Source organism: Xiphophorus hellerii, chromosome 23, assembly GCF_003331165.1.
Source record: "Xiphophorus hellerii strain 12219 chromosome 23, Xiphophorus_hellerii-4.1, whole genome shotgun sequence".
Classification (NCBI taxonomy): domain Eukaryota; kingdom Metazoa; phylum Chordata; class Actinopteri; order Cyprinodontiformes; family Poeciliidae; genus Xiphophorus; species Xiphophorus hellerii.
This window is the reverse complement of record NC_045694.1, coordinates 21,739,300-21,766,453: the sequence shown is the minus strand read 5'-3', so window position 1 is coordinate 21,766,453 and position 27,154 is coordinate 21,739,300. Positions and strand designations below refer to the sequence as shown.

The window sequence follows — 27,154 nt, the reverse complement described above, 5'->3', positions numbered from 1 at the left end:
ATAGAAATTTCATATTTATTTGATCAACTTGCATATTTCCATGAACACATTTATGTAAAGGTGGCTTAAAATAACCTGGCTGAAGCTGTAGCTTCTTCTCTGCACCTTTATAGCTCTGATGATAGAAATGGCTTGGATAGCTCTACCAGATCTGCTTTGCTTCACGGCAGGCACAGTCTGGGAAGGAGAGCGATTCACCGGTATAGAATATAATGGAGCCGCTTGCTTTCAGACCCACTGCTGGTCAGAGCTCATTGCTCGCTAAGCTGCAGCTGATCGAAGGATGGATATTAAGACAGCAGCACACAGATTGGTGTCCCACTGACTCCTCTGGGATCTGCCTTCAGCTGTGTGACTTGCACGAGGCTGTAGTGTCGCATATTTTACACTTTGACAGTCTCTTCAGCCACAGCAATCAGACGCCACTAATAGATGCATCTCATTATGAACCACGTATGCTGAGAAGAATAGGGTGGAAGGTATTTGGGGAGAAAAAAAAAAGTTGAAACAATTAATCGGAACTGATTTTTGAAATGGTTGTCAACTAATTTAGTAATCGATTAATTAACTCGAGTAGATTTTTAAAAAAAAGAGATAATTTAATGACTAAAAAAATCCCAACATATTCAGAGCAGTAATTAAGTCAACAGTGTACAAAACACGTATACATTTAAGATTAAAAAAAAAAATCACCCTTTTCTGTAAATATGTTCTACCCATAACTCCTCAATTGGCATTGTTTTTTTGTATTCACCTGGTTAAAATTCACTTAAAGAATGCTATGTTAATGCAAGATTTTTTTTTTCTTATTTATTAAAAATAATTATTATTTATCTTAATCTTTATGTATTTTTAATATTGTATTAAAAAGGCTTAAGTGGCTTTGTTAAAATTCTGCCAGTTTTGGTATCTAATTAATCCACAGAATAATCATTTATTAATTTAATCATTACTGGCAGTGCTATTGTGGACACTCTAAATGTTGCAAAGGACTGTTTGAAATATGTAATATTTATGAGCTATATATTATATACACTCTTGACATGTCAATTTGATATTCAGCTTACTGGACGGAGTCCCACTGTAATAGATTCCCACATGTGACACTAATGACCCCCGACCCCTTTACCAGTCAGCAGTCTGTAGTGTTTTCAAATCTCCATATAATACAGCTTGGCTTAACCGCAGCTCATGCAAGGTATCAGTTAATATGGGCTTATGTAATGACGAGCACCACTAACCTATGACCCCAAGGTTTAGTCTCTAGGCTTGTGTTTTTTTTCTGCCATTATATGCCTTTTATGATGCTTCTATTAAACCTCAGTTTGATTTCACACGATTAAAGTCAGATTTTCTCTAAGAGGTGACCAGACAACATACAGCAGACCATTTCTACCAGTCAGAAAAAAATGGATCTTCTTTAAAACGCAGAACTTTTACTTTTTGCGTGTGTCCCAAAAGCAGGAGAAAAACCACAATTCAGTCTGACTGCAAATACCTAGTAGAACTTGAACTTTCAGACCTAATTCTGTAATATGGGGGTTAAGTTGAACCTTTATGATCATGTCATAGTATCTAGATTGTTGACAGCTTAATAAAAATTACAAACTTAAAAGTGCAAAAATCTCTTATTTTACTGCTGTAGATGTCGGTTTGTTCTTTAAATTGCATTATATACTCGCATCCTGACATTTTTTATTCCCAGTGCAAAGCTCATGTTGTCAATGTAAATATGACAGTTATGGGTGTAGAGGTTGCTTATGGGTAAACACTCACTGAATAGGGCTTTTTAAGCTAAAACAGATGTTTCAGTGTCCTTGCTGTTAAACTAAAACTAAGATGAGGGACTTGGGGACGCTTTTGCATGTAAATGGCTTTTGAAGTCACTGCACAAATATGTATTTTTAATAATGAATTTCAATGAAATAAATAAAGTGGCGACTGGATGTTTTTAAAAAGCACTTGTTCAAATAATCACTTTGTATTCTTAGTTTTTCACTAAAAAGTTAAAGGCAGATGTTTTTTTTTAATGATTTCTGTAAAGGGTTGGTTGAGTTTCATTGTTGGCATCTCGGTTGGTTTACCTCAAATGCTGTCATTTTAGTAACCTGCCAGCACATGCATTGTTATTCAAGTTGTTTTTTTTACTTCAAAGCTGCTGCCAGTAGCAAGTCAAAGCTTACCAAAAATCTCTGCAGCACCCGAGTACTGTCTTCTGTGAAAGCTCAGGCTGTATTTTGCTTTACTAAAAATAGTGAAGCATAAACAAGTAAAGTTTAGTTGGCAAACATAAAGCAACTCTCAAGTCTGCACAGCCCTGCTTAAAACCCTGTTATATACACACGTGTATTGAAAGTGGACTCCTAATGAATCATTTAAAAATATTTTCCTCATGTGTCACATAATAAACAAAGAAAAAAAACTAACCTCTGGGAGTTTTGAAACTTTCAGTAAGCCGGTTACACACCGTTAAACTTCACAATTTATCGAAGAACCTTTGAATTTTAGCATTCAGTCTCAAAATCCCACATTTCGACATCAATTGCCTTCTCTACCATGCCAAGTATGAAGATACAGCCAGACTTGGGTGTTTTTACACTTTTTCTGTCCAATTTGATCTGGACTCTGGCTTAACCTTTCCAAAGCTTTTGTCCGATGGAGTCATTGTTTTTTTTCAGAGCAGACATTTAATGAGTACCAGCTCAAAATGAGCTGGTACTTTAGCTGATGATGATTTCATCTACCCAGACAAAATCTACTGTTCCATCTGTAATCTACAGTAACCATTCTGCTATGATTATGTTTCACTGTAGGTGTGATGCTCTAATGGTCATTTAAAATGGGGATTTTTTTTTTGTGTGTGTCAAACTTGGATTGGGAAATAGTGGACCAAAAGTTGAAATTTGGTTTTTTCAGCCTATAACACAAATTCCCACAAGGTGTTGGAAAAACTGTAAGCCAAAGTTGAAAGGAAATGTCCGTTTACAGCCTGGCTCATTCAGTCATGTTTATTTGGCAGCCTCCCTAACAAGTTTTAGTTTTTTACATCATTTTGTGGAACCTCCAGTTTCTGAAGAGTCACTGATGTCCTATATTTTTATTAAATTAAAACTATCTGTCTTCCCTGTACCATAGCATGATTGTAATGCTGTGTTTTTTTCAGACTGATTCCCATATGCACAATGATATAATTTTGATGCTGCTTTACCTCTCTACAGACTGAGAATGTGTCTGGAATATTCTGGTCGGACTGGTGAAATCTTTTCTCTCTGTCTGTTTCGCTATAATTGATAGTTATGTATTCAAGAAGAGTGTTGTTCTTGAATCAAAGGGTTTTTTTGTCAAAGGATTAGCTTAAGGCTGTACAGGCAAGTTATTGCTTATTTTTAATGGTTTATATTTAACAGATGCGTTAGATAAACAAAGTTACCTTGGGAAAATGCTTGTAAATGATTTATCGTGGTCTTATTTTCTTACAGTTATTTTGGTATTGAAGCAACTTGGTGTTGGTTCATAATTGCGTTACCACCTACCACTTCTTTGCAAAAAAAAAAAAAAGGAAAAAAAAATCCAATTATGATGCATTGAACAATAAATGTCATCAAATAAATTACTGGCAGAGAGCCTGAATGCATGATGCTTAATTAGCTAATATTTATTGCAGTCCTAGCAGTTCCTTATGTTATGCGTCTTGCACACAGTTATTGCGATAACGATTAATTTCCCAAATATTGTCCTGCTGTGCTCTCAACTTCCGGGACGGAAAGCTCAGATCTGATCAACAAATGAAGATGCTTCTTATGAGAAATACATTCACATTTCATTGTAAAACATGCCTGTTATGCCTAAACTCAAAGATGTAATTATCAAAGAGAGAAACTTTATTTTTAGTTATCAAATTAGTTATGTTCTGTTGTGTTTTTGCTTGTTTTTGCCTCTTATTCTCCCTCTTTGGCTTTTTCGACCTTTTCATAACAAACAGTCACAAACGCATTTTTATCTCATGGTAATTTGAATTCTTAATATTCCTTTGACTTTTTACCTCCACTTCTAGTTCCTCCTTTTTTTCCACGTTCTTCCTCTCATCCATCTAAAATTTATACACAAGATGTTTTTTCTCCAACCATTAATGGCTTTAACCTGAGTTTTTGAGAAAAACAAACAACAAAAAAACTACCCACTTTCTTCCTTCACTGCCTTCCTTGTAGTTTTTGGCACATTTTTAAGCTCATTACACAATTGTCTGTAAATGAACATTGTTTATGCTTTAGATTGTGGGGAAAAAAGTATTCATACATGACGCTGCATTGAAAGTAGTGACTGGATTTGTTGAGCCAAATTAACACGTGCTTGTGTGTGTTTTCTGTGTGTGGGTTTCTCTCCATCTCGTTTGTGTATGCTGCTACTAACCCTGGATTGGATTGGCTGGACTGGACTTGCTTCTTCATCTGGTCTGGTGTGGTTCTGCTCCCCCTGTGGTTTGCATTGCCCTATGCACCTCTGCCTTCTTGGTGTTCGGCAGGCATCGGTAAACTGTCCACTGCCGATGGTAAAGCTTTTGCAGACCCCGAGGTGCTACGGCGACTAACATCGTCCGTGAGCTGTGCGCTGGATGAGGCAGCCGCTGCCCTGACCCGAATGAGAGCTGAAAACACACTCAACGCCGGCCAAGCCGACAAGTATGTATCTCGCCCATTTTTTCACAGACCTTACACTTCAATTGTAGGATGTTTTTTTTGTTGTTGTTGTTTTTTTTGTTTGTTTGAGGCGTATGTGTGTCCACCTGTCACCGTGGCAGTAATTGTAGCAGTCTGGTTATTTTCAGCCGTAGTTTAGCAGAAGCGTGTTCTGATGGGGACGTCAACGCTGTGCGAAAGTTGTTGGACGAAGGACGAAGCGTCAATGAGCACACGGAAGAGGGGGAGAGCCTCCTGTGCCTCGCCTGCTCGGCTGGCTACTATGAACTCGCGCAGGTAGGAAACGGGTTAGTGTCTCTGACAGCCTTTAGTCAGTGTTTCTTTACCTCATGATTTCAATTTTTGTTAACAGGTCTTATTGGCAATGCACGCCAACGTAGAGGACCGGGGCATCAAGGGGGACATAACACCTTTAATGGCTGCTGCCAGTGGAGGTTACGTGGACATCGTCAAACTGCTTTTGGTCCACGGGGCAGATGTGAATGCTCAGTCCTCCACAGGTAAAACTATCTGATCCCCGCAAAAAGCTTTAGTTCTCATTTTTCTTGAGGATTCAAATAGTTTTTGGCTTCCAGGCAACACAGCTTTGACGTACGCGTGCGCCGGTGGCTTCGTGGATGTGGTGAAGGTGCTGCTGAAAGAGGGTGCGAACATCGAGGACCACAACGAGAACGGACACACACCTCTCATGGAGGCAGCCAGCGCGGGCCACGTGGAGGTGGCCAGGATACTCCTGGAGTATGGCGCCGGCATCAACACACACTCCAACGAGTTCAAGGAGAGCGCTCTCACACTCGCCTGCTACAAAGGTCTGGACCTAAATATGTTTCTGTATTGTTAATGAGTGTCCTGTTAGTCACTATTTGTAAAACTTTGCTACCTAATGCTTTAAATTTGACTTTTTTTAAAATTTAGGTCATCTGGATATGGTTCGCTTTCTTTTGGAGGCTGGAGCAGACCAGGAGCATAAAACAGACGAGATGCACACGGCGCTCATGGAGGCTTGCATGGTGAGCATCTGACCCAAACCTCAGTTTAAACCAGACACTTCAGGTTCCAGACCTATTGGATCGATTAGTATTCTAAAAAAGTTACAAAATATGCTCTTATTTAATATTTTGGAATCTTGTGACTTACTAGAGTAAAACGGGTAAAAGGGTTAGTAAAACATAGTTTGTTTACTACTTTGTCGTTGAGTTTTATTCAGTAATTCTGCAGGGTCTTAAAAAGCTATTAATGAATCTAATTCCAAAATGTAAAATGTCACAAGCTGCAGTTAATGTATTGCTTCTACCACAACTACCTCCTAATGTGTATGCAGGTTTTGAAATATAAAGCTCAGTGTATAATGAATGTATACTTTAAATTTAGCTAAAGCAGGAAATATGTAGTCAGCCAACTCAAACTATGGATAGTTTTTTTACTCATAGGTCTTTAATTTAAATGTAAATGGTCTTAAAAGGTCATTATTTTGACTTGATAAAACTTTTTTTTCTTTCTAATAGAATTGGACACCAAAATAAAATCAAATGTTATTTAAAATATCGACAGCATCTCCCATGTTTTTGTAGTTGCAACAACACAAATAATAAAACTAAACAGAAACTTTATTTTAGGTTATCTAACCCCGTTTCAAATGTCCACAGTGACATTTTTGCCATGGAAATTGGCCAAATTCAGCCTAACTGGAAAATGCTAGTACATATTTATTCAGGTGCTTATCTCTACATCCTCTGTGTCTCGCTGTCCCAGGACGGCCATGTGGAGGTGGCGCGGCTGCTGTTGGACAGCGGTGCGCAGGTCAACATGCCAGCTGACTCCTTCGAGTCACCTCTCACCCTCGCGGCCTGTGGAGGACACGTGGAGCTCGCAGCGCTGCTCATAGAACGAGGCGCCAATCTGGAGGAGGTACATAAAGACACGCATTATGAGGAAATTCTAAAACAAAAAAGTTGTACATTTTAGCTCTTTGATGGTGCCACTCCTAATATCAATTGGATTTTTTTTTATTTAGGATGGAATAATCTAGTTCAGTGAACTAGAGTTGCACAAAAATTATCTAAAAATAATTCGAGTCAGAATATTTGAAATTGATGGAAGAATTGCATCTTATTTTGGAGTGTGAAATATTTCATCTTACCACTACTGCTAGTTTCAAAATCAGGATAATCATAATGTCCATGCTCATCCTCGGCTTGTCTTCAGGTTAATGATGAGGGCTACACTCCCCTGATGGAGGCAGCAAGAGAAGGCCATGAGGAGATGGTAGCACTGCTGCTGGCTCAAGGTAGGACACTTCCTCTAACATCTGGTTAATGATGTCCAGGCCCCACTTTGTGTCATTATACAGGTATTATACTTTGAAACAGAAAATCAGATCAGTGACGAATTCTAAAGAAAGTGGGCCGGATTGTTATGTGCTTATGCGTAGTATGTGCATTTCCATATAGTTGTGTGTTTTTCCATGTAGGGTGGGTAATTGTTTGTTTATGTGGGTTTGTTTTTATTGATCTGTACAGCACTTTGAGCTGCTTTCAGTATAACTTTATAAATAAAATTGATTGATTCATATTAGGTCAGACTAAAAGGTGGCACATTTATCAGACTTTTAGTTTAACAACTTATGCCTTTTTTTTCTTTTTTTTCTCAGAAGAGTTTTTGAGGCGCTAGTGACTCGTATTTTTTGCGACAGTAGGCAGACAGGAAAGAGGGCGAGGAGAAGGGGGAGGACATGCGGCAAAGGTCGTCGGGACCGGGAGTCGAACCCGCGACGTCCGCGTCGAGGACTAAGGCCTCCAAACGTGGGGCGTGCTAACCCCCTGCGCCACCACAGCACGCCCACTTGTGCCTTTTTTATACAATGTTAGATTAAATTCCCCTTTTAAATAAGAAAAGAAACATTTTATGACCTAAAACAAACACGTTAACATAGCATTCCTTCGGTAAATCTGAACCGAGTGAAGCTGAAACTATGGTGCTTGAGGAGTTTTGGGTAAAAAAAAAAAAGTTAATATATTTCTTTGCATAGTTTTGGCTTAATTATTATACAAAAATAGTTATTAAAGGACATTTGTCAAAAAGAAGACACCAAATGTCCTTTTTTTGAGTCTGTATATTGCAGCTAATGATTAATTGATTGCTAAATTAGTTGATCATTTCAATAATCAATTATCGTTATTGTTTAAGGCCTAGCTCATATTTTCTCTTTTAACAACCATTTCCACACATTTTCCAGGTGCTAACATCAATGCCCAGACGGAGGAGACCCAGGAGACAGCACTGACTCTAGCCTGCTGTGGAGGCTTTCTGGAAGTAGCCGACTTCCTTATCAAAGCAGGAGCCGACATTGAGCTGGGCTGCTCCACTCCTCTAATGGAGGCTGCACAGGAGGGCCATCTGGAGCTGGTGAAATACCTACTGGCTGCCGGTGAGCAATAAAAAACTAGAGCAATAACGTTCTCTGAGAGAACATATGTCATAAACTTATATCTTGCTTTAAGAATCCAACACCTTTTTAATTACAAATATGTCTTTGTCGGCCATTAAGGAGCGAACGTTCACGCCACCACAGCAACAGGAGACACGGCATTGACGTATGCGTGTGAGAATGGACACACTGATGTGGCAGATGTGTTGCTTCAGGCTGGAGCCAATTTGGTACGCTCACAATACTTCTATTCAGTCTTAATGATGTTATTTAGGGATTCTGGGATTTTAAAACTATAAATGCAGTTGAAAAGAGCAAACCTCTGGCATAATTACTTGGAAAAACATCCTGAAATAATTCCTCTGATCTTTAGGAACACGAGTCTGAAGGAGGGCGGACACCTCTGATGAAGGCAGCAAGGGCAGGACATCTGTGCACAGTGCAGTTTCTTATCAGCAAAGGTGTGTTTTTAATCTGCTTGTCAGATTTACTGTGTTTGTTGAATTTTTAGCACAAGAAGTCCTGGGCCTCCCAATAAATTCTGTGTTTTTTTTGTTTTTTTCTCCTGTTCAGGTGCTAATGTGAACAGAGCTACTGCCAACAACGATCACACCGTGGTGTCCCTGGCCTGTGCTGGGGGGCATCTGGCTGTGGTGGAGTTGCTGCTGGCGCACGGAGCCGATCCCACACACAGGCTCAAAGTGAGGCTCCTGTTCCTAACGTGTAGTTTATTGAGGCTCACTCTGCTCCTCTGATTGCACCGTAATGAAAACCTCATAATGTTGTTTGCCTCTAGGATGGCTCAACCATGTTGATAGAAGCTGCTAAAGGTGGCCACACTAACGTGGTGTCCTACCTGTTGGACTACCCCAACAACATTCTGTCTGTCCCAGCCCCGGATCTCTCCCAACTCACGCCCCCATCACAAGATGCTTCTCAGGTGTATACAGCTTTATATCTTATGAAGTTTTGCATAAAAAAAATGTTTTGCTTCTTTCCAGACACAGACATGTTCCCCTAGCTAAATGTGACATAATTTTGTTTTATCAGGTTCCTCGTGTCCCATTCCAAGCTCTCGCTATGGTCGTGCCCCCTCAAGAACCCGACAGAGCCCCATCAAGCATTGCTACGCCCCCACCCGTCTCAAGCAAAGGTAAACGATGCCTTAAGAGGTTTATGCCTACTCTTAATTCATTTTGGTCCAACCCGCCTCACAGAGGAAAGGATTTGTCTTAGAAGAACATAAAATTTAAAGAGCCTGAAATGAAAAACTGAGCTATAAAAACTAAGTCCCTGAAATACGCAAAGAAGCTTTACAAAAAGTGTCACTAAATAAAACACTATCTTGAATATTCTGTTGTTTTTATCGTGCTGACATTTGAATATTAGTTATTCATTAGTAATAATATTTATTTTAGTGGAACTACTTTCCATAAACCTGCCATAAACACCTGGGTGTTTCAATAATTGACTGCAAACAGTCAGTTATTGACGTGTCCCAATCCATTAGTGGAAGTTTACATTTACAGTGCGTTTTTTTAAGCTAAGAATGTATCGTACTAAACACAATACAATAAAAAAACAAAGAAATGTTACATTTTAAAACCAATCTGAGATATTTGAAAAATAGAGTCCTGAAAAGCTTCAAAGATGTTGACTGAAAATCCTGGGTTTTGTTAAGCCATGCTTGTTTACTTTTACCCTTCTTTGTAATTTTAATCTTGATCTCTCTTGTTTTGTTTTTAAAATCAGCGGTGTCCAAACAGAGACAAGCAGCCCTTCAGCCCGGTGTCCCCAGTGCAGTCAGTCGTGGTCCTGAAGCAGAAGCTTTGCCGCCTTTCCACTTGTGTCCGCCGTTGGAATGCATAGTGGAGGAAACGGAGGGAAAGCTGAACGAACTGGGCCAGAGAATAAGCGCCATCGAGAAAGCTCAGCTCCAGTCGCTGGAGCTCATTCAGGGCGAGCCGCTCACCAAAGACAAGATTGAGGAGCTGAAGAAAAGCAGAGAAGAACAGGTATAGTCTAAACTAAAACTGTCATTATCTTAAGTAAAACTGTCAAAAGAAAACCTGTCAGTTATAGATGTGGCTGTGTTGTACTCAGGTGCAGAAGAAGAAGAAAATCTTGAAGGAGCTTCAGAAGGTGGAACGCCAGCTGCAGCTAAAAACACAGCAACAGTTCACCAAAGAGTACATGGAGGCAAAGGGCTTAAAAGAAGATCAGGAGGCAGGACAGAATCAGGGTCCGGGCCCGGGGCCCGGGGGTATGGCTACTGCTCCGGGGCCCCTTCCTACCCCAACAGGTGGTCAGCTACCGATTGGCTCAGACACAGACGAGGAGGCCAACAAAGAGAGGGAACAGGAGCAGCTGCCAGGGGAGGAGGGGGAAGAGGTAAAATTCGAATTCACTTTGCCAAAACCTGAAAACCGGACTAATCAGGGTGTCACCTTTTATGCATATCAACTTTAACTGATTCCAGTTTCTCTTCAAAAGCTGTAACATAAGAGTTGGTATAAAACACATTGAAAATACATTGTTCTTGCCTTCATGCCTTGGGGCTGTTATTAATTACTTGCATTGGGAGAAAAGTGCAAGTGAGCAGTTGATGTAAATAAAGCCAAAATTAGACGAGTTGACGTTTTAAAATGGATCAAGCCATTTTACATCATCGATTATCCTGGCTAGCATCACAAAATAGCAGTTTCTGTGTGTGTATTTAACACACCTCCAATCTATACATGTTCCAAGAAGAACTCAGGCTAAAGGCTCATAAGGATAGAACAGAGCATACACACTCATCTAGTCAAGTTTATTTGAATAGCACATTTTAGCAACAAAACAGTTAAAAGTGCTTTACACCATGAAACCATAATACAAGAACCACTTATGAAACTGGTTACTAATCCGGGGCCGTCCCCATCCAGTCGCTGCCAGACTAGAACCCTGCCGACTACCCAGGAAGCACGAGCCCAGAGCTGCAGAGGGTGCTGGTGACGCAGCATTTTTGCAGTTTTCTGGAAGTTCATTCCAGATTTGTGGTGTGTGAAAACCTTAATGCTGCTTCTCCATGTTTAGTTCTGGTTCTGATGCAGAGTAAACCAGAACCAGAAGACCTGAGTTGTCTGGGATGTCTGTTTCTCACAAACCCAAATGAACTGCAGACATTTCTGTGCGTTTAGAAAATGCGTACCTCTTAAGTAACTTCTTACAACTATGTGTTTCCTCTGATTTCATTTTAAACATCCCTCTACTTCTAAAGAAAAGCTAACTGTAGTATTTAGTTTATTGCGTCTGCTGATTGGATTCCACCCTCCGACCGATTTGTCTTCGAGTCTCTTCTCTTAATACCACTTTAAATTATTCTAAGGAAACTCGAGGTGCTTTCTCTGTGCTTTCAGGATGAGGAGGACGATGATGACGATGAGGGCTCGGAGGACGACGCAGATGGAGAAGAGGATGACTACCCTAAACTCCCTCAGGTTGGCACAATCCTGTACAGGGATGGGCCTCAGCTGCCACAGCAGCCGCCTCTTCCTCCCTCGCCCCAGACCCAACCCCAGCCGCCGCCTCCGCCCCTCCAGGCCGCCTTCGTCCCCATCCAGCCGCTGCCAGACTACAACCCCGCCGACTACCCTGGAAGCACGAGCCCAGAGCTGCAGAGGGTGCTGGTGGGGCAGCAGATGTTGGGCCAGCAGATGCTGGGGCAGCAACCTCAAAGTCAGGGTCAACAGCTGGCCGGTTTGGGGCCGGGAATGATACCTCAACCAGCCCTAGACGGGCTCATGGTGGCTACACCTGCACAGACGCTCACAGACACACTGGATGACATCATGGCAGGTGAGGATATTTGCTCACGACAGATAAACTGAAATTTTACAGTTGCCGACTGGACCAAACCTGCATATATGGATGTTTTGCCCCCTTTCTGTATTGCAGCTGTGAGCAGCCGCGTGCCCATGCTAACCACTACAACGTCACCCACGCCCCTGTCCCAGCCGCCCACGCAGACGAACCCAAACATCGCTTCTCCCCCTTCCGTCTTGCCCCTCTACCCTTCGGTTGACATTGACGCACACGTAAGCCCCTAAGCCGTGGTTTTCAAAGGGAACTTCAACATGTACATGCATGCAATGTAATTTATCTTATTGAAACATTTGCTGCGTCCTCACAGACGGAGAGCAACCATGATACAGCGCTAACGCTGGCGTGTGCAGGAGGACATGAGGAGCTCGTGTCAGTCCTGATTGCACGACAAGCCAACATTGAGCACCGAGATAAAAAAGGTACAGAGGAACAAAGAAGGGGGGGACCTCTGCTGAGGAGATGAATGGGAAAACAAATGCATTCATTCTGTGCTCCACAGGTTTTACTCCTTTGATTCTGGCTGCCACTGCTGGCCATGTCGGAGTGGTCGAGGTACTCCTGGACAAAGGTGGAGACATTGAGGCTCAGTCAGAGAGAACCAAAGACACACCCCTCTCCTTGGCATGTTCAGGAGGCCGACAGGAGGTAAAACTGCCTTTAAGATCTGCTCACAGCATATTGATCTTATAGTTCATATTGTTTTTCTTTCTCCAGCTATAATGCATAACTGATTTTTTTATTTTTATTTTTTTTATTCGATAGGTTGTGGAGTTGCTGCTGCTGCGGGGAGCCAACAAGGAACACCGCAACGTTTCCGACTACACACCTCTTAGCTTGGCTGCTTCAGGGGGTTACGTCAACATCATCAAGATTCTCCTCAACGCTGGCGCTGAGATCAACTCCAGGTGAGTGGAAAAACAAAATGGAGTATGCATTTCTGAAGTTTATTCCTATCTTGTTAAAAGATTTTACCAATACCTTCTTTTCACTTTTTATCCACTGTGATATTTCCATGTTCCCATGTTTAAATACCGATCATTCTTAAACTGTCTACCACAACTATACACTGATGTTTTCATAGAAAAAGTTCTATTCTGTAAATATTTTTCTTTCTCCACAGGACTGGCAGTAAGCTGGGGATCTCTCCTTTGATGCTGGCAGCGATGAACGGCCACGTTCCGGCAGTGAAGCTCTTGTTGGATATGGGCTCGGACATCAACGCCCAGATCGAGACCAACAGAAACACCGCTCTGACCTTGGCCTGCTTCCAGGGGCGAGCAGAGGTCGTCAGTCTGCTGCTAGATCGCAAGGCCAACGTAGAGCACCGCGCTAAGGTACAGGGCATTAGTGTCATTTAATCATTTTTTTTGTTGGGCATCCATCTCTCTAAATGGATGAAATTTTGTCTTGGCTCTACTTTTGTTTGCATCCGTTGACCATTTTTTGTTCACACAGACTGGTCTCACTCCATTGATGGAGGCAGCCTCTGGGGGTTATGCCGAGGTGGGCCGAGTTCTACTGGATAAAGGTGCTGATGTCAACGCTCCTCCCGTTCCTTCCTCCCGAGACACCGCCCTCACCATCGCTGCCGACAAGGGCCACTACAAATTCTGTGAGCTGCTCATTAACAGGTAAGACTTTCTCACATCTATGTACTTTTTAAAAGTATCTGTATATTTTTTCTCTGAGACAGTGCTGCAGCTTTTTTTAAAATTAATATTATTTTTCTGACTCCTCATGGCAACACTTACTGCTCTCTGTTTGTAGGGGGGCTCATATTGATGTACGAAACAAGAAAGGGAACACTCCCCTTTGGCTGGCAGCGAACGGTGGTCACTTTGATGTGGTTCAACTCCTTGTGCATGCAAGTGCCGACGTGGATGCTGCAGACAACCGTAAAATCACACCACTCATGGCTGCTTTTCGCAAGGTGTGTGCTTTATTCTACATTCAGTGGCATCCTACATCACTTTAACAAACCCTCCAGTAACATTCTTTCCTGTAACTTGTAGGGTCATGTGAAGGTGGTGCAATATCTTGTGAAGGAAGTCAACCAGTTTCCATCAGACATCGAGTGCATGAGATACATTGCCACCATCGCTGACAAGGTAGCTATTGAATTCCTTTTGGACATTAAAGTCTTATTTCCACCAGAGGAAACTTTTCTAAGAACCAAATACAGATTGTCTGTGCATCCTTAAAAAGTGTTCATTTCCTGTATCTAAAATGAAGGTCTTAAAATATCTTAAAGTTATTGCAATAAGTTAATCATTGGTCTTAGATTTTGTCGTGACAGGACTATTTAATCTTGTAGTTTTATTTTTTTGTGGGACTTCTCTGTCAGGCAAAAGTTTGAGTCATTGCAGATGTCTGTCTTGCACTTTTGCAAGGAAGACAACTTGGTGTTGTTGAGGCTACTGCTAACTAGCTGTGACTATAGCCTCGCTATGTAGGTTGGTATGAAGACAAATGGGGACAAAGATTAAAGGACTGGTAATCAGTCTCACATATATATAATCTGTCCAATTTTTTTTACCTTTCTGATGTGATGCATGTCTTAAATTTCTTTCATAATTCTCTTAAAAGTGTTCAATTTGAAACCGGCATAATCCTTAAAATCAGACCACCATGGTAGACAATTACAGTACAAAATAACGCTTGAAGGGATATCATATTTTTGGTGTGTAGTATAAATTGTGTGTGGGATTTTTGTGATGGTGAAACATTTCTCTCTCTGTATGAACAATACAGACATTCTTTGATTTTGAGTGTTGTGGTTTTATTTTTGTTTTATGATGGAATAACTGGAAAATAATGACAAGTCGTAGCTGAAAGGTGGATTTTTCTTTTCTTTTTTTTTTGAGCCTCGGGGAACTGAACATATGTCAAACTGATTACAGGTAGACATTAAAACAAAGTGGGGACTGATTTTACTCAGGATTTGAATAAAACACAGTGTGAAACAGTCAGAGATGAATGTCCTTTTGGTCAGATTTCACTTTTTTTAACCACATTCTGAACCTTGCTGTCTCAACTGGTAGTTCGTCCTTTTTTGCCACACCGTCTAAAAGTTGCATTTAAAAACAAAGAAAAAATATCCCTGCTATTAAAACTAGATCTCAATAGATTAATATACGATGATGGCTGTATTTCAACTCAGTTTTATTACATTTCCAAAGTGGTGAATAAGCGCTGCTATTGGATCGACCCTCTGGTCTATTTACATAAACAGCCGTGGTTTTGGTCCCCACAGTGGAAACAGAACTAGGATAACATGAAAGCTTTACTAATTCAGGTTCTAGTGGGAAAACATTTCAGAGTTTATCTTCATGCTGGATGTGATGGGCGGGAAAGAGTTGTTAACCAGACTTTTCTCCTGCAGGAGCTGTTGAAGAAGTGTCACCAGTGCATGGAGACCATTGTCAAAGCAAAGGACCAGCAGGCAGCAGAGGCCAACAAGAACGCTAGCATCCTCCTAAAGGAGTTGGACTTGGAGAAGGTAATCTTATTGTCACCGTCTCGTCATTTCTGAGCATACAGAAGACCACCAATGAACAGCAGGAAGCAGGGTTTAAGTTACTCTGTTGTGTCCAACAGTCTCGGGAGGAGAGCAAGAAGCAGGCGCTGGCTGCCAAGAGGGAGAAGAGGAAGGAGAAGCGCAAGAAGAAGAAGGAGGAGCAAAAGAGGAAGCAGGAGGAAGAGGAAGGGCAGAAAACCAAGGAGGAGTCCTCTGAGATGCAGGAGCAGAAAGAGGATTCAGCCGAAGGTAACCTTTGTTCCTTCACTAGAAGAGACTTTCTAGATCGGGTTGGTGTTGATCACTTGGTTGATATTTACCGTAGTTTCCGTCTAAACTTGATCCCTGTTGTCTCTCAGAAAAAGAGGTTCCCATTGAGCCTCCGAGTGCGACCACCACCACCACCATCGGTATATCTGCCACCTCCACCACTTTCACTACAGCGTTCGGTAAGAAGCGAGCAAGTGTGGCCACTACCCCAAACACCAATCGGAAGAACAAAAAGAACAAGACCAAGGATTCAGCACCTAATGAACCAATCATATTGCAAGATCCACAGGTGAGCACTTCTCTGGTTTTTCCTTCAGCCATATGGCTCAAGGATTCAATTTCATATTGACACTTCAGTTTAAAATATTGAAATATTAAATTGAAATTGATATTTTCATTTCTGAAAAAAATTAATTGTCAAAAAAAAGTATTTCAGTAAATAAGTTGAAACTTAAAAACTATAGATGCAATATAGCAATATTTAGATTTTGTTTATCTTTCTTTTTGATTGCGGATCACAGGTAATGAAAACCCAAAAACAGTTTTTTGCAGGATGGATGCAGGATATTAGCTTAACACTAATGTTAAGCTAATAAACTATTGCTGATTTGACATTACTCTAGTAGATAATCGTTAACACCCTCTAAGCCACAAAAGGTTGTTGCTAACACAGCCGGTTATTAAAATTGCTGCATGTGAGTATATTAATGGGAAGTTCAGTGGAAGGAAAAAGTGCAAAGTTTACATTACACTTAATATTGCAAAAATGTTTTGCAATTGTGGGGTTTCATAAGCTGTAATCCATATTACCATATTAATTAACATTAATACAAAATGAACCCTTGAAATAAATCACTTGTGTAATCTAGTAATGAGATTTACTTTTGAATTGATTCACTCAAAATATTATTTGGCATTCTCATTTATTGAATAGGGGTGGGCATTTATTGTACCGTTAATCATTTATCGCAATAAATTCTAACCATGATAATAATAATATCTTCATTTATGAAGCATTTCCGTGCAAAGTGCTGAACAGTTGCAAGGAAGCGAAAGACGAAGTAAAACAGTGCAGATTAAAAATGGATAAAACACCAGTAGAATAGAACAAGAAAGTCAATAAGAATATTGGTGAGTCTTGATTTATTGTCATCATGATGTTTAAACTCTTTATTGTCGAAGTTATATTTCCTATTTTCTCCCGTTTTTTCAATAATAATATCAATCAATGCCAATAAATTTGAAAATATAATTAAAAGTAGTTACTGAGCCCAGCTTAATGATACAAATCACACTTCTTTATGTGACTGTTGTCCTAAAGAAACGTAAATTGGAATGTTTTTCAAGAGTATTACTTGTGTTTGTTACGCTATAATTGCTGTCATGCAGTCACAGCCATAAGTTACCTGAACCACAAAACAATGGTGATTAAAATTTGAACCCTTTATCACCCACCCGTATTACGGTAACATATTTGCCTCTGGATTTCTGCATAAAATCTAACGCTTGTTGATTTGTTTCAAAGGTTGCACTTGCACAGCACAAGGCTGACAAGAACAAGATCCACGGTGAGCCACGGGGTGGGGGCGGGGGAGTGACTGGTGGCAACAGCGATTCAGACCCCCTGGACAGCACCGACTGCGCCAGTGAGAGCAGCAGCAGTGGGGGGAAGAGTCAGGAGCTCAACTACCTCCCTGACCTCACCTCATCCGCGTCCTCCTCCTCCTCTTCTTCCTCCTCTTCTTCCTCCTCCTCAGTCCCCTCCTCAGGAGCAACCCAATCCCAGACTCTCATGCCCGGCCCAGAGAAGAGACATTGTCCTCAGCCACCAACAGATCCCAAAGTGGACAATAAGGTCACAGTCTCTATCTCAAAGCCAATGCAAAAGTGAGCCCAACTCAAGTTCAGCCTCTCAGTGTCACGAACTATTAATCATTTTACATCTGCCACTAATACCAGGTCATGTCTTCTTCGTATTACGTCGTCGTCAATGGAAACTAAATGTGAGCATTGTTTTTGTCACAGAGCTCCAGATACAAGCGACTCCTCCTCCAACTCCCTGCCTTCCCCGTTCAAGACCATGGCTCTTCCGGTGACCTCCCCCAACAGTAAACTCAGCCTCACGAGTCCGAAGAGAGGCCAGAAAAGAGAAGAAGGCTGGAAAGAGGTGGTCAGAAGGTAAGTTTTCAGGTTGTGTTTTGTTTTTTTGTCTAAAGCTCTGTTGTATTTCAACTGCAGCTGTATGTATTCAACATGTATACACTTTCTTACGAGATGCATCCGTAAAGGAAGATTCACATCTGATTGGAAGTAACTTCTTTTCTAGATCAAAGAAGCTCTCTGTACCAGCCTCAGTTGTGTCCCGGATCATGGGTCGGGGAGGCTGCAACATCACAGCCATCCAGGACGTGACTGGCGCTCACATAGATGTGGACAAACAGAAGGACAAAAACGGAGAGAGAATGATCACAATCAGGTAAAAATACCACCCTGTGGACTCCACTGCAACTGTGACATTAATTGAATCAATCTGCTAGGTTCACATCCAACTTGAACTAAAGGATCAAAATGTTTAATTAAGTGATTTGATTGGGATTCAGGGCTACACACTGTTGAGATAATGGAAACAAAAAACTACAAATATGGTCAACTAAAAAGTTGCACTGGGACTGTACCAGTTTGTCCAGGATGGTTTTTGTTGTGATAGCTAAGGCCTAAAATTACTGATTTTGCAGCGACTTTAAAAAAAAAAAAAGGTAAGGTCATAGTTGTCTAAAGTGTGTGTGTAAAATTCACACATTGGAACTTGGTCTGATTGACATGCATTTTGTTTCAGAGGAGGCACGGAGTCAACGCGGTATGCAGTCCAGTTGATCAACTCTCTGATCCAGGACCCTGCCAAGGAGCTCGAGGATTTGATCCCCCGGAATCACATCAGAGCTCCGGGCTCCAAGGCGGCCTCGGCCTCTTTCCCCAATACCACGGGGACCACCAGTGGCTCAGCTACAGGCCCAAAGCCTCTCAGCTCATTGGTCGCCTCTTCAGGGGTCTCGTTCCAACCCACGTCATCCACATCTTCGCCCTCCTCTCAGCCCGGGGGGAAAATCGGGAAGGGGCTTCCCTCGAATGTCCGGCAGCCATTCCCGGTGTCTCTGCCCCTGGCGTACGCTCACCCTCAACTGGCCTTACTGGCTGCTCAGACCATGCACCAGATCAGACACCCTCGTCTGCCCATGGCGCAGTTCGGGGGCACCTTCTCTCCAGCGGCCAGCACCTGGGGACCCTTCCCCGTGCGTCCTGTGAGTCCTGGCAGCGCTAACGGCTCACCGAAACACAACGGAGGAGCCAACAACACTCAAGCTAAGCCTAGCTCCACCCACGGCGAGCACAACAGCACCGCCAGCTCAGGAACTGCTGTCACGACAACCAACACCATGACCACCAGCGTGCCCAACACGTCCGCATCCTCACCCCACACCCCGAATCCGGCTCCTTACAACCTCCAACCGAGCATCCCTACCCCGTCATCAGTCAGGAAGCAGCTGTTTGCTCCCGACCCCAAACCGGCAGGTGTTACGCCTGTGTCTAACTCAGCTGCCACTAGCGTCAGCAATGCCGTAAGAGGAACGGGTTCTCCTGCACATCCCACGTCCACTACAACAACAGCGAACGCTCCCCAGCAGCAGGTGGGACCCATCTCCCAGCCTCCGATCCAGCCAACTAAAACGGAGGCCGCTCCTGTCGCCCCAGCCGGAAAGGACAAGCCGTCTGCACCCGACTGTCAGCCTGCGTCCGTCAGCGAGAGCTTCACTTCCCCTGCTCTAGCTTTAGGTACCAAGCCAGAACCTCGACCTCCTGCTTCCTCTGGACCATCCACAGAGGCTCATCCCCCGCTCCACAACTCGCAGCCCGGCTCCGGCCTTCCCCCAGGAACATCTCCGGCTCACTCACACAATGTTGCACATCCAAACAACACCGTTCCCCACTTCTCAGCTTCCGCTCCCAGAGTCTCCCATCGTATGCAGCCACCGGGGCCTTACTACCATCCTGAGCAGCAGCAGCAGTCTGTGTTTGTACCCTTCAGCGCTCAGCAGGAACTACCAAAACAATCCCAAAGCCAGACGTCTCAGCCTACAAACCTTCCCCCTCAACCCCAAACCCAAGGCCAAGCGCCGGGCTCCCTTCAGGTCTCTGCTAATTTGGGGATGATAAACGGATCCCAGCACATCGCCAGCGCAGGCAAGCCACAGCAGATATCTGCCAACTTCGGTCCTGCAGGTCTCTTCAATTTCAGCACCATCTTCGATAACAACAACCAGGTCAGTTGGAAGTCCTCTATACTGTTAGCATTAGCCACAGATAGCATCTAGTGTTTTTAATCTTACAGATGTTGACAGTCATCAGACCCAACGTCCACTGGAATGGGCATGATATATTTATGGGTTTAAATGAAAATAGGGATTTTGTGATTAAAATGATTCTTGTTACTGACTAGTTTCTTTTTGACAAATGATATTGAAGTCTTATATCAACTTGATATGAGTGAGCTTCAAGCATCAGACAAGATGAGCATTGCTCTGTAACTAGAGAACGGAAGGAGTTTCTATTTTCCATCAAAAATATAAATATTAATTAGATAAAATGAATAATAAATCACTATTGCTATTGGCAGTAATAAAAAAAACTTTCAAAATAACTTCAAATACTATCATTAATTTGTAGGATTTTTTTTTTTCAAAGTTGACTGTCCATGCCAATAGACATCAGGAGTTGGGATATAAAGGCCAATACTTAAATATTTAGTGTTACCATGCAAAGAAAAAACACTCGTTAGAATTTTGCGGCTTATTTGTTATTTCACAATCCACTTATTTTATTTCATTTTTCATTTTTGCTTTTTACGAGTGTCACCTCTGACTTTCTTGAACGGCTTGTAAAAATATGTATTTTGCCCCATTATATTTCAGTGCTGAAGGGGACAGAAAAATTAGTTGGATAAAAATCAGGTCTGAAGGTGTTAATGTTTAATATTTGGATGACCAGCAGGTGGGAAACAACCAGGTGTGGGGTGCATGCCACCTGCCTGCCCGGTCACCTCCAGAGCAGTCGTATTCAGCCCCGCCAGCCTACATGAACATCAGTCAGATGGAGAATATGATGCCCCCGCCGCCTCCAGAGAGCTCCAAAGCCCCTGGCTACCGGTCAGCCTCTCAGAGGATGGTCAACAGCCCAATCGGTAGGAATCTTTCTTTTATTTAATGAGTAGTACAACCTGAGCAACAGTTTTGCTTTAATTTTTTTTCCTCCGCAGCATTGACCAGCTATGCCACCAGTATCTCTGGCAGCCCAGTGTATCTGCATGGTCACACAGGGGTTGGCACGCCCTCGTTCAGCCGACAGCACTTTTCCCCTCACCCATGGAGTGCATCTACATCAGGTAGAATCCTCGTAGAACTGGTTAAATATTAAGCATCAAGCATTTTGAACATTTTATCTTTAGGTACAAGAACGTACCGATGCTGTTGCCGATTCTGACCTAGAAGAATTTTATGCTGTTTTTACTAATTTGGAAACTTCATGGTCTTAACAATAAAATGTTTTTTAAACAGCCCTGCTGTGTAGTAAAAATCCTTCAGTTTATAGGAGCTGTATCAAATAAACCCAACTAAAAATAATTGCAGCACATCTCATTAATTTCATACTCCTTTACAATTTTCCTGTGTTTGTGTTTGTGTGTGTGTGAGAGAGAGATAAGTCTGTTATTTAGTTTTGCTGTTGAGCAGGTTTCCAAAGCAAAAACAAACTGATTAGAGTTGATGATTTTATCAGTCTTTAGCATCTCATGTGACCTGTTAGTGCGATCAGGATGGGTAACGTTACAAGCTGTAACTACGGAGCGTTTAATTGTGAGATTTCCAAAATATGGCCAACATTTAATAGTCTAGGTTGTGCTGTAACGGATTGAATTAGACTCTTCAAATGGATATTGCAGAGCAGCTTTAGGCTAATATAATCTGCTTTCTGCAGTTGCTATCATTTTCCTCAATGTTTAAAAGTAGCAGCTTAAATAAACAGCTGTCAAGCCTCTGAGGAAATTTTGTTTGTAGAAGGTTTTCACAGCTTTTGTCATTCCTCTAAATTGTCTTCTGTAAGTGACGACTGAACAGGGAGTGCATGGTGTATTCTGATTAGATGAAATACTAGATTCTTTTTGATTTTATTTCTGGCCGTGATTGATACATTGAGGTTGTAAAATGAGCTATATCCAGTCACCAGACAGTTTCCCCGTGCTTCCATAGAAATAGATTAACATGTATAAACCTGTTGTGCGGTCTCTTGTCTCTTCCAGGTGAATCCCCGGTCCCACCTCCTCCCACAGTGTCCTCGTCTGCCCTGTCCACCTCAGCCGTGGCTTCTCCTCCCCAGCCTAAACCAGGCAGTTCCTCGCAGCAGGACAGGAAGGTCCCCCCTCCGATCGGCACAGAGCGGCTGGCCAGGATCCGGCAGACCGGTTCCGTCAACCCACCTCTACTCACCACCAGCTACACGGCTTCTGTTGGACAGGGTGGCATTTGGTCGTTTGGAGTTGGGAACGCCTCGGGTGAGAATTGCTCCTGGAATTTTGCGAACCCATATCACAGACTTCAGTGTGGTATGGGTGCTATCCACCAAAATGGATAGCCTAACTTTGTGTTTTGGTGCAGAAGCCATGTCTGGTTGGTCCCAGCCTCTGATGGGCAGCCACATGATGCACCCTCAGCTGCAGGCAGAGCAGTCGGCCTTCTCCCAGCACCAGCCCATGGAGCAGGATGACACGGGCATTGCTAACCCGGCTAACAGCTACCACCAGCCTCAGCATTTGCCCAACAGTTACATGGACTTCCAAAAGGTAGCACACAACTGAGAATTTCCCCTTTTTCTGACTTCTCCTCTCTCTGTGTGTTATACCAATCACCTGTTTCATCTGGATAGGGGATGCCTGTGTCAATGTACGGAGGAACCATGCTGACCCCCCACCCGCCCATGGCAGAAGGCCCGGGGGGTCCAATGTACAATGGTTTGCACGCAGGTGACCCCGCATGGAATCCCATCATAAAAGTGGTCCCCAACAATGCAGACAGCTCTGACCCACAGCAGCAGGTTTGTGATGCTGATTCAACCATTACAGGTTAAAGTTTACAGTAATTAAAACACAGTGCCCTTTTTTTTTTCTTTTTTTTAAATTCAGGTTTGGCCTGGTACCTGGGCCCCTCATGTGGGCAATGTGCACCTGAACCACGTCAACTAGGCGGCATCCACATAAACGCACACAGCATGACCCACAGTGCAAAACATGTGATACCATTAGACGGAATGAGACGAATTAAAAACAAAAAGTCCCAACATGGTTAACTTTAGAGGCCTGAAGGTGCGGAGCAGGGGTTGAAGAATTTGGAAGATCTCTCGACGCCATTCTTTGATGTGCCTATCTCAAACATGGAAGAGAGGAAATCGGGCGACGGCAGTCATCATTGTCGTGATGACGCAAACACAAACATGCGCGTTCACCTGTTCAACAGGATCTATTCTCTGCGTAGTTTAGTGATTTTGACTTAAACCCCACATACACCGTTCTTGGGCTGCAGGGGGCTCAACATGAAGTAGCTATTTAAACTTGGCCCAGAACTAGATGATGATGATGATGATTACCTAAAGAGAAATCAGAACCTTTTAGAGTGGTAAATACATGTATAATTGTTTACATACTAAAAAGGGTTAAAATGAGAGTAAATTTCATGTCGTATAGTGGCTCTACTTTATGTAGCCTGTATTAATGTGAAATATTTACCTTAATATTCAATAAAAAGATTGAAAAGTATGTGTGCTTTTTGACGAATAATTATTTAACTGAACACAAAACTCCTGGATATAGAAAGAACGTGTTTTTTTAAAATTATTTCTTGGCTTACAACTAAACTATCCACTAAGATGCAGCTCTTGTTGACGCCTTCCTTTTGAACAAACTCAACATGTTTTAATTTAGGTGAAAATGTAGCAAAAGCAAACTTGTAAAAATCATTTTACAACACCTTTATCACCCGTTAACATTTAAATTAATTTCTGTGGTTTCCGGCAGATTTTACACTCCATATTTGTCGTGTTCTTGATAATACCACATTGGGTAGTAAAAAGAAAAGCTGGGTTCATGGGTTCTAATGGTTTCTTTAGTCACAGAATTTCTTAACTCACCCTAAATCTTTTCTGATGATTGCAGAACATGCATTTATAGTGATAAACTATCTTTCTGACCTCCTTACCACTGACCTGGACCATGTGAATGTTAAAAAAAAATACGATTTTTTTTCTGCCGGGTTGTTCCAAGAAGCATTAAAGGAAATTATTTCTGCCGTTTCAGAAGTGTGTAAGAATATCTAGCCAGAAGCCTGTTAATGTTTAAAATAAGGGAATTATGTTAAACTTAACCAGGAACATTTAACCAAATAGAGAGGTGTGCAAATGTTTCGGCCACAACTTCAAAACGTTTGCACCATATTTTGGCTGTTTCTCAAGTTATGTGATTATTCTTTCTAAATAGAAATGCTTAAATGCAGCATTATAAGTCTTAATTCAACATTTATGTCTGTGGCGTATATTGACTTCCAGTGGTAAACAGGGTTGGAGTTGTATGATACTGCCATCTGGCGGCGGGTGTTGGTGTAAATTTAGCCATAACATGTCTCTACATGTATTTTGTTGCTAGTTTTAGGAGGAAAAAAAAATATTCTTATAATCTTTAATACGCAGCCCGACTGGAAACATCGAAGGAAAAAAAAATCATGGCCACGACAGTGACTCGTGGGAGCTACTTAACGCCACGACTTATTAACCATTATTTTCCCCAGATATCACCAGGCCGGCTCCATACTTTAAAGATGTATGTTCGCTTAAAAATAACTATTTGTAAGCCAAGGTATGGGATTGGTACAACACAGGAAGGGGCTAGGAAGACATGTTACTATCGATGACCTTCCCTTGTTTTCCTTCTCGGTAAACAACCAGACTTTTATTGTGAAGCCGTCGGATAGTGTAGCCGGAAGTGTGTTTATTTAGTCAGCGTTCCAGCACTGTCATGGCGGCGGCAGCAGCTCCAGCGGTTCCCGATCAAGCGCCTAAAATGCAGGCACCGGGGCAGTTGCCGTTTGACCCGTCTCAGGCCCCGGTTATCGAAGGCTTCACCCCAGTAACGCTGGCCAAAAATGAGAGCTTTAAGGAAAAGTTCTTGAGGAAAACCAAGGAGAATCCTTTCGTCCCGATAGGTGAGTTACACAAAACAGAAAGGCACTGCAGACAGAAGTTACACAAGTGTACTACGCTATGTCCTCTATTACCGCTTGGTGCAATTATTTCCCATTACATACATTAATATTACAGTGCAACCTTGCTGTGTAAAGGGCGGTAGTTGAAACAAGGAAACCCCAGTAAGTCACAAAACGTAGAAAACTATAAATTAATATTTCAGTGCAAACTTTTGGTAATGATATTGTTAGCAGGGCCACCCTTTACTTCCATAAAACAACTTTTTTGTGCTAACACACGGTAATGGTTGGATGATTTGGAAGGAATGGCTGTACCTTGGACCTTACATGTATTTGACGTAAACGTACGTGATATATTTATTCGAAAATTGTGCTGACTTTTCTTCCTGAAGCAGTTACACTATTAAAACATTATTTTAATGTTTTGCTAAGCCATTTTTATGTCCATATGTCGTTTTGTTGTCATTTCCATTTTGTTTTCTCAAACATACAAAATGTTTTTTCTTTATTTTGTCCCTTGAACTAAAAGTTTTGAGGAGCTACAAACATGTATCTAGCTACACAATATGTCATAACAGCAGTATCTCTGTGTGGTATATTCATATCTGTTGGCTGCTATATTTCCAGTGTTATGAACTTGCATTTTTCATGCTAACGTAATGTTTAGCTAGTGGACTAGATGCTCACACTGAACACAAATGACATTGCTTAAAAACACTGAAGGTCACAGAGTGGTGAAAGCATAGATGAGAACGAGAGAGCAGGAAATTATCACAACTGATCGCAGGATTGATCAATATTATTGCCTGTGGAAGATTTTCTAATATTGTGAAAGTGTAATCTTCGTGTATTTCTTTGGAATTCTGTGATGGATCAACATAGTGGTGGAAAAAGAAAAGATAGATAGCCGTTTAGCAATCCTTGAACACACCAGCCCTGCATTGAAACATGATTTTGGCATCATCAATTCCATATCTTTTATTTATTTATATTTAACTTTTCCCGTCCCTTATGTTCTTCAGGTTGTGCAGCAACAGCCGGAGCGCTGCTGTATGGTCTTCGTGCCTTCCACCAAGGAAAAACCAGACAGTCCCAGCTGTTGATGAGGGGTCGTATTTTCGCTCAAGGCTTCACTGTAGTCGCCATCATCGTCGGCATCTTTGCCACATCGTTGAAACCCAAGCAGTGAAATCGAACGAATCTCGCGCTTCTTGAAAAGTGTCCGTTCACTCTGGACTCAGACCAGATCCATTGTTGAATTGGCCTCTGAATATAAAGGCCAATTGATGTGTATGAATGATGTGTAATATAGTCTACATTGTTCAGTTACACAGCCTATTTATAGTTGTTTTTTTTAAACATTGAACTGCCCATTTGTTAAAAATCAGCTGTGCGGAACAGCAAAGCGGTGTCGGCCCAAGTAAGCAAATGGGAAATTGGTTTAATAGCGCCAAGACTTTTCAGCTTTGAATTAAATGTTTCTTCTGTTGATGAAATTAGCCATATTTGTGTTGTTTTTGATTATGCAGCATGGAAAAAATGTCTCTCTGAAATTCTAAAATGATGCCGTCAAAGTCTTCTTTAGACTCCTGCGTCTAGAAATCTAGTTACAAGAAGCTGTGAGAAAATATTCGCCCTTTTGCAAAATCAAACAAGTAGCTCGTTACCAAGCCTGACTGATTGGTGACCAAGGATTTTAGTCATTTGATTTGGGTATGTTGGAGGAAAGCAGCTCTGCAACTGGATACCCTGATGTAAATGTTTGAATTTTACTGAAAACATTCAGATGTTTTAAGTAAAACCAAAACAGGAAATTGCTAATGCAAGGAGGCAAGTACCTTTTCACAGCACATTGGGAATGCAAAGGCACTTTAACATTCAGAAATGGATCTGAAACCTTTCTGTACGGTTGGAGATTTTACCTTCATCTTTATGCCCTATATTCTAAATAAGTCACCAAATACCCCAAAAGAAAGGTGTGACAATAAGCAAGGGATTCTGGGCTACACATGACTTTATTCAAGTGATCATCTCCAAGGTTTATGAAATGGCAACAAGCTCAGCAGGGGAATATTTTAAGTTA

General features: G+C 41.9%; 2 protein-coding genes across 4 annotated transcripts in view; both read left to right on the top strand.

The window, feature by feature from the left end:
* Positions 1-23,633, top strand: part of ankhd1 (ankyrin repeat and KH domain containing 1) — a 33,339-nt gene extending 9,706 nt beyond the window's left edge. The window contains exons 3-39 of one of the 3 annotated variants that reach the window (XM_032554978.1): positions 4,523-4,679; positions 4,811-4,973; positions 5,050-5,197; positions 5,273-5,506; positions 5,613-5,707; positions 6,444-6,605; positions 6,903-6,984; positions 7,933-8,124; positions 8,245-8,354; positions 8,498-8,585; positions 8,698-8,825; positions 8,921-9,064; positions 9,175-9,277; positions 9,877-10,139; positions 10,228-10,515; positions 11,523-11,961; positions 12,061-12,200; positions 12,296-12,407; positions 12,488-12,633; positions 12,751-12,893; positions 13,109-13,322; positions 13,444-13,619; positions 13,756-13,918; positions 14,001-14,096; positions 15,371-15,487; positions 15,586-15,754; positions 15,865-16,064; positions 17,301-17,662; positions 17,801-17,953; positions 18,102-18,251; positions 18,612-20,094; positions 20,819-21,011; positions 21,087-21,212; positions 22,125-22,376; positions 22,483-22,664; positions 22,748-22,915; positions 23,004-23,633. In XM_032554978.1, coding sequence (XP_032410869.1) covers positions 4,523-4,679; positions 4,811-4,973; positions 5,050-5,197; positions 5,273-5,506; positions 5,613-5,707; positions 6,444-6,605; positions 6,903-6,984; positions 7,933-8,124; positions 8,245-8,354; positions 8,498-8,585; positions 8,698-8,825; positions 8,921-9,064; positions 9,175-9,277; positions 9,877-10,139; positions 10,228-10,515; positions 11,523-11,961; positions 12,061-12,200; positions 12,296-12,407; positions 12,488-12,633; positions 12,751-12,893; positions 13,109-13,322; positions 13,444-13,619; positions 13,756-13,918; positions 14,001-14,096; positions 15,371-15,487; positions 15,586-15,754; positions 15,865-16,064; positions 17,301-17,662; positions 17,801-17,953; positions 18,102-18,251; positions 18,612-20,094; positions 20,819-21,011; positions 21,087-21,212; positions 22,125-22,376; positions 22,483-22,664; positions 22,748-22,915; positions 23,004-23,063 — 7,601 coding nt within the window. In that variant the 3' untranslated portion in view covers positions 23,064-23,633. Of the gene's footprint in view, positions 1-4,522; positions 4,680-4,810; positions 4,974-5,049; positions 5,198-5,272; positions 5,507-5,612; positions 5,708-6,443; positions 6,606-6,902; positions 6,985-7,932; positions 8,125-8,244; positions 8,355-8,497; positions 8,586-8,697; positions 8,826-8,920; positions 9,065-9,174; positions 9,278-9,876; positions 10,140-10,227; positions 10,516-11,522; positions 11,962-12,060; positions 12,201-12,295; positions 12,408-12,487; positions 12,634-12,750; positions 12,894-13,108; positions 13,323-13,443; positions 13,620-13,755; positions 13,919-14,000; positions 14,097-15,370; positions 15,488-15,585; positions 15,755-15,864; positions 16,065-17,300; positions 17,663-17,800; positions 17,954-18,101; positions 18,252-18,611; positions 20,095-20,818; positions 21,012-21,086; positions 21,213-22,124; positions 22,377-22,479; positions 22,665-22,747; positions 22,916-23,003 lie in introns of all 3 variants that reach the window. The other 2 variants (XM_032554977.1, XM_032554979.1) reach the window with 2 other exon arrangements.
* Positions 23,634-24,851: 1,218 nt separating this feature from the next.
* higd2a (HIG1 hypoxia inducible domain family, member 2A) lies at positions 24,852-26,570 on the top strand. Its single transcript, XM_032554869.1, has 2 exons — positions 24,852-25,071; positions 26,094-26,570. The coding sequence occupies exons 1-2, from the start codon at positions 24,885-24,887 to the stop codon at positions 26,258-26,260; spliced, it is 354 nt and encodes a 117-aa protein (XP_032410760.1). The 5' UTR covers positions 24,852-24,884; the 3' UTR covers positions 26,261-26,570.
* The last annotated feature ends 584 nt before the right edge of the window (positions 26,571-27,154 follow it).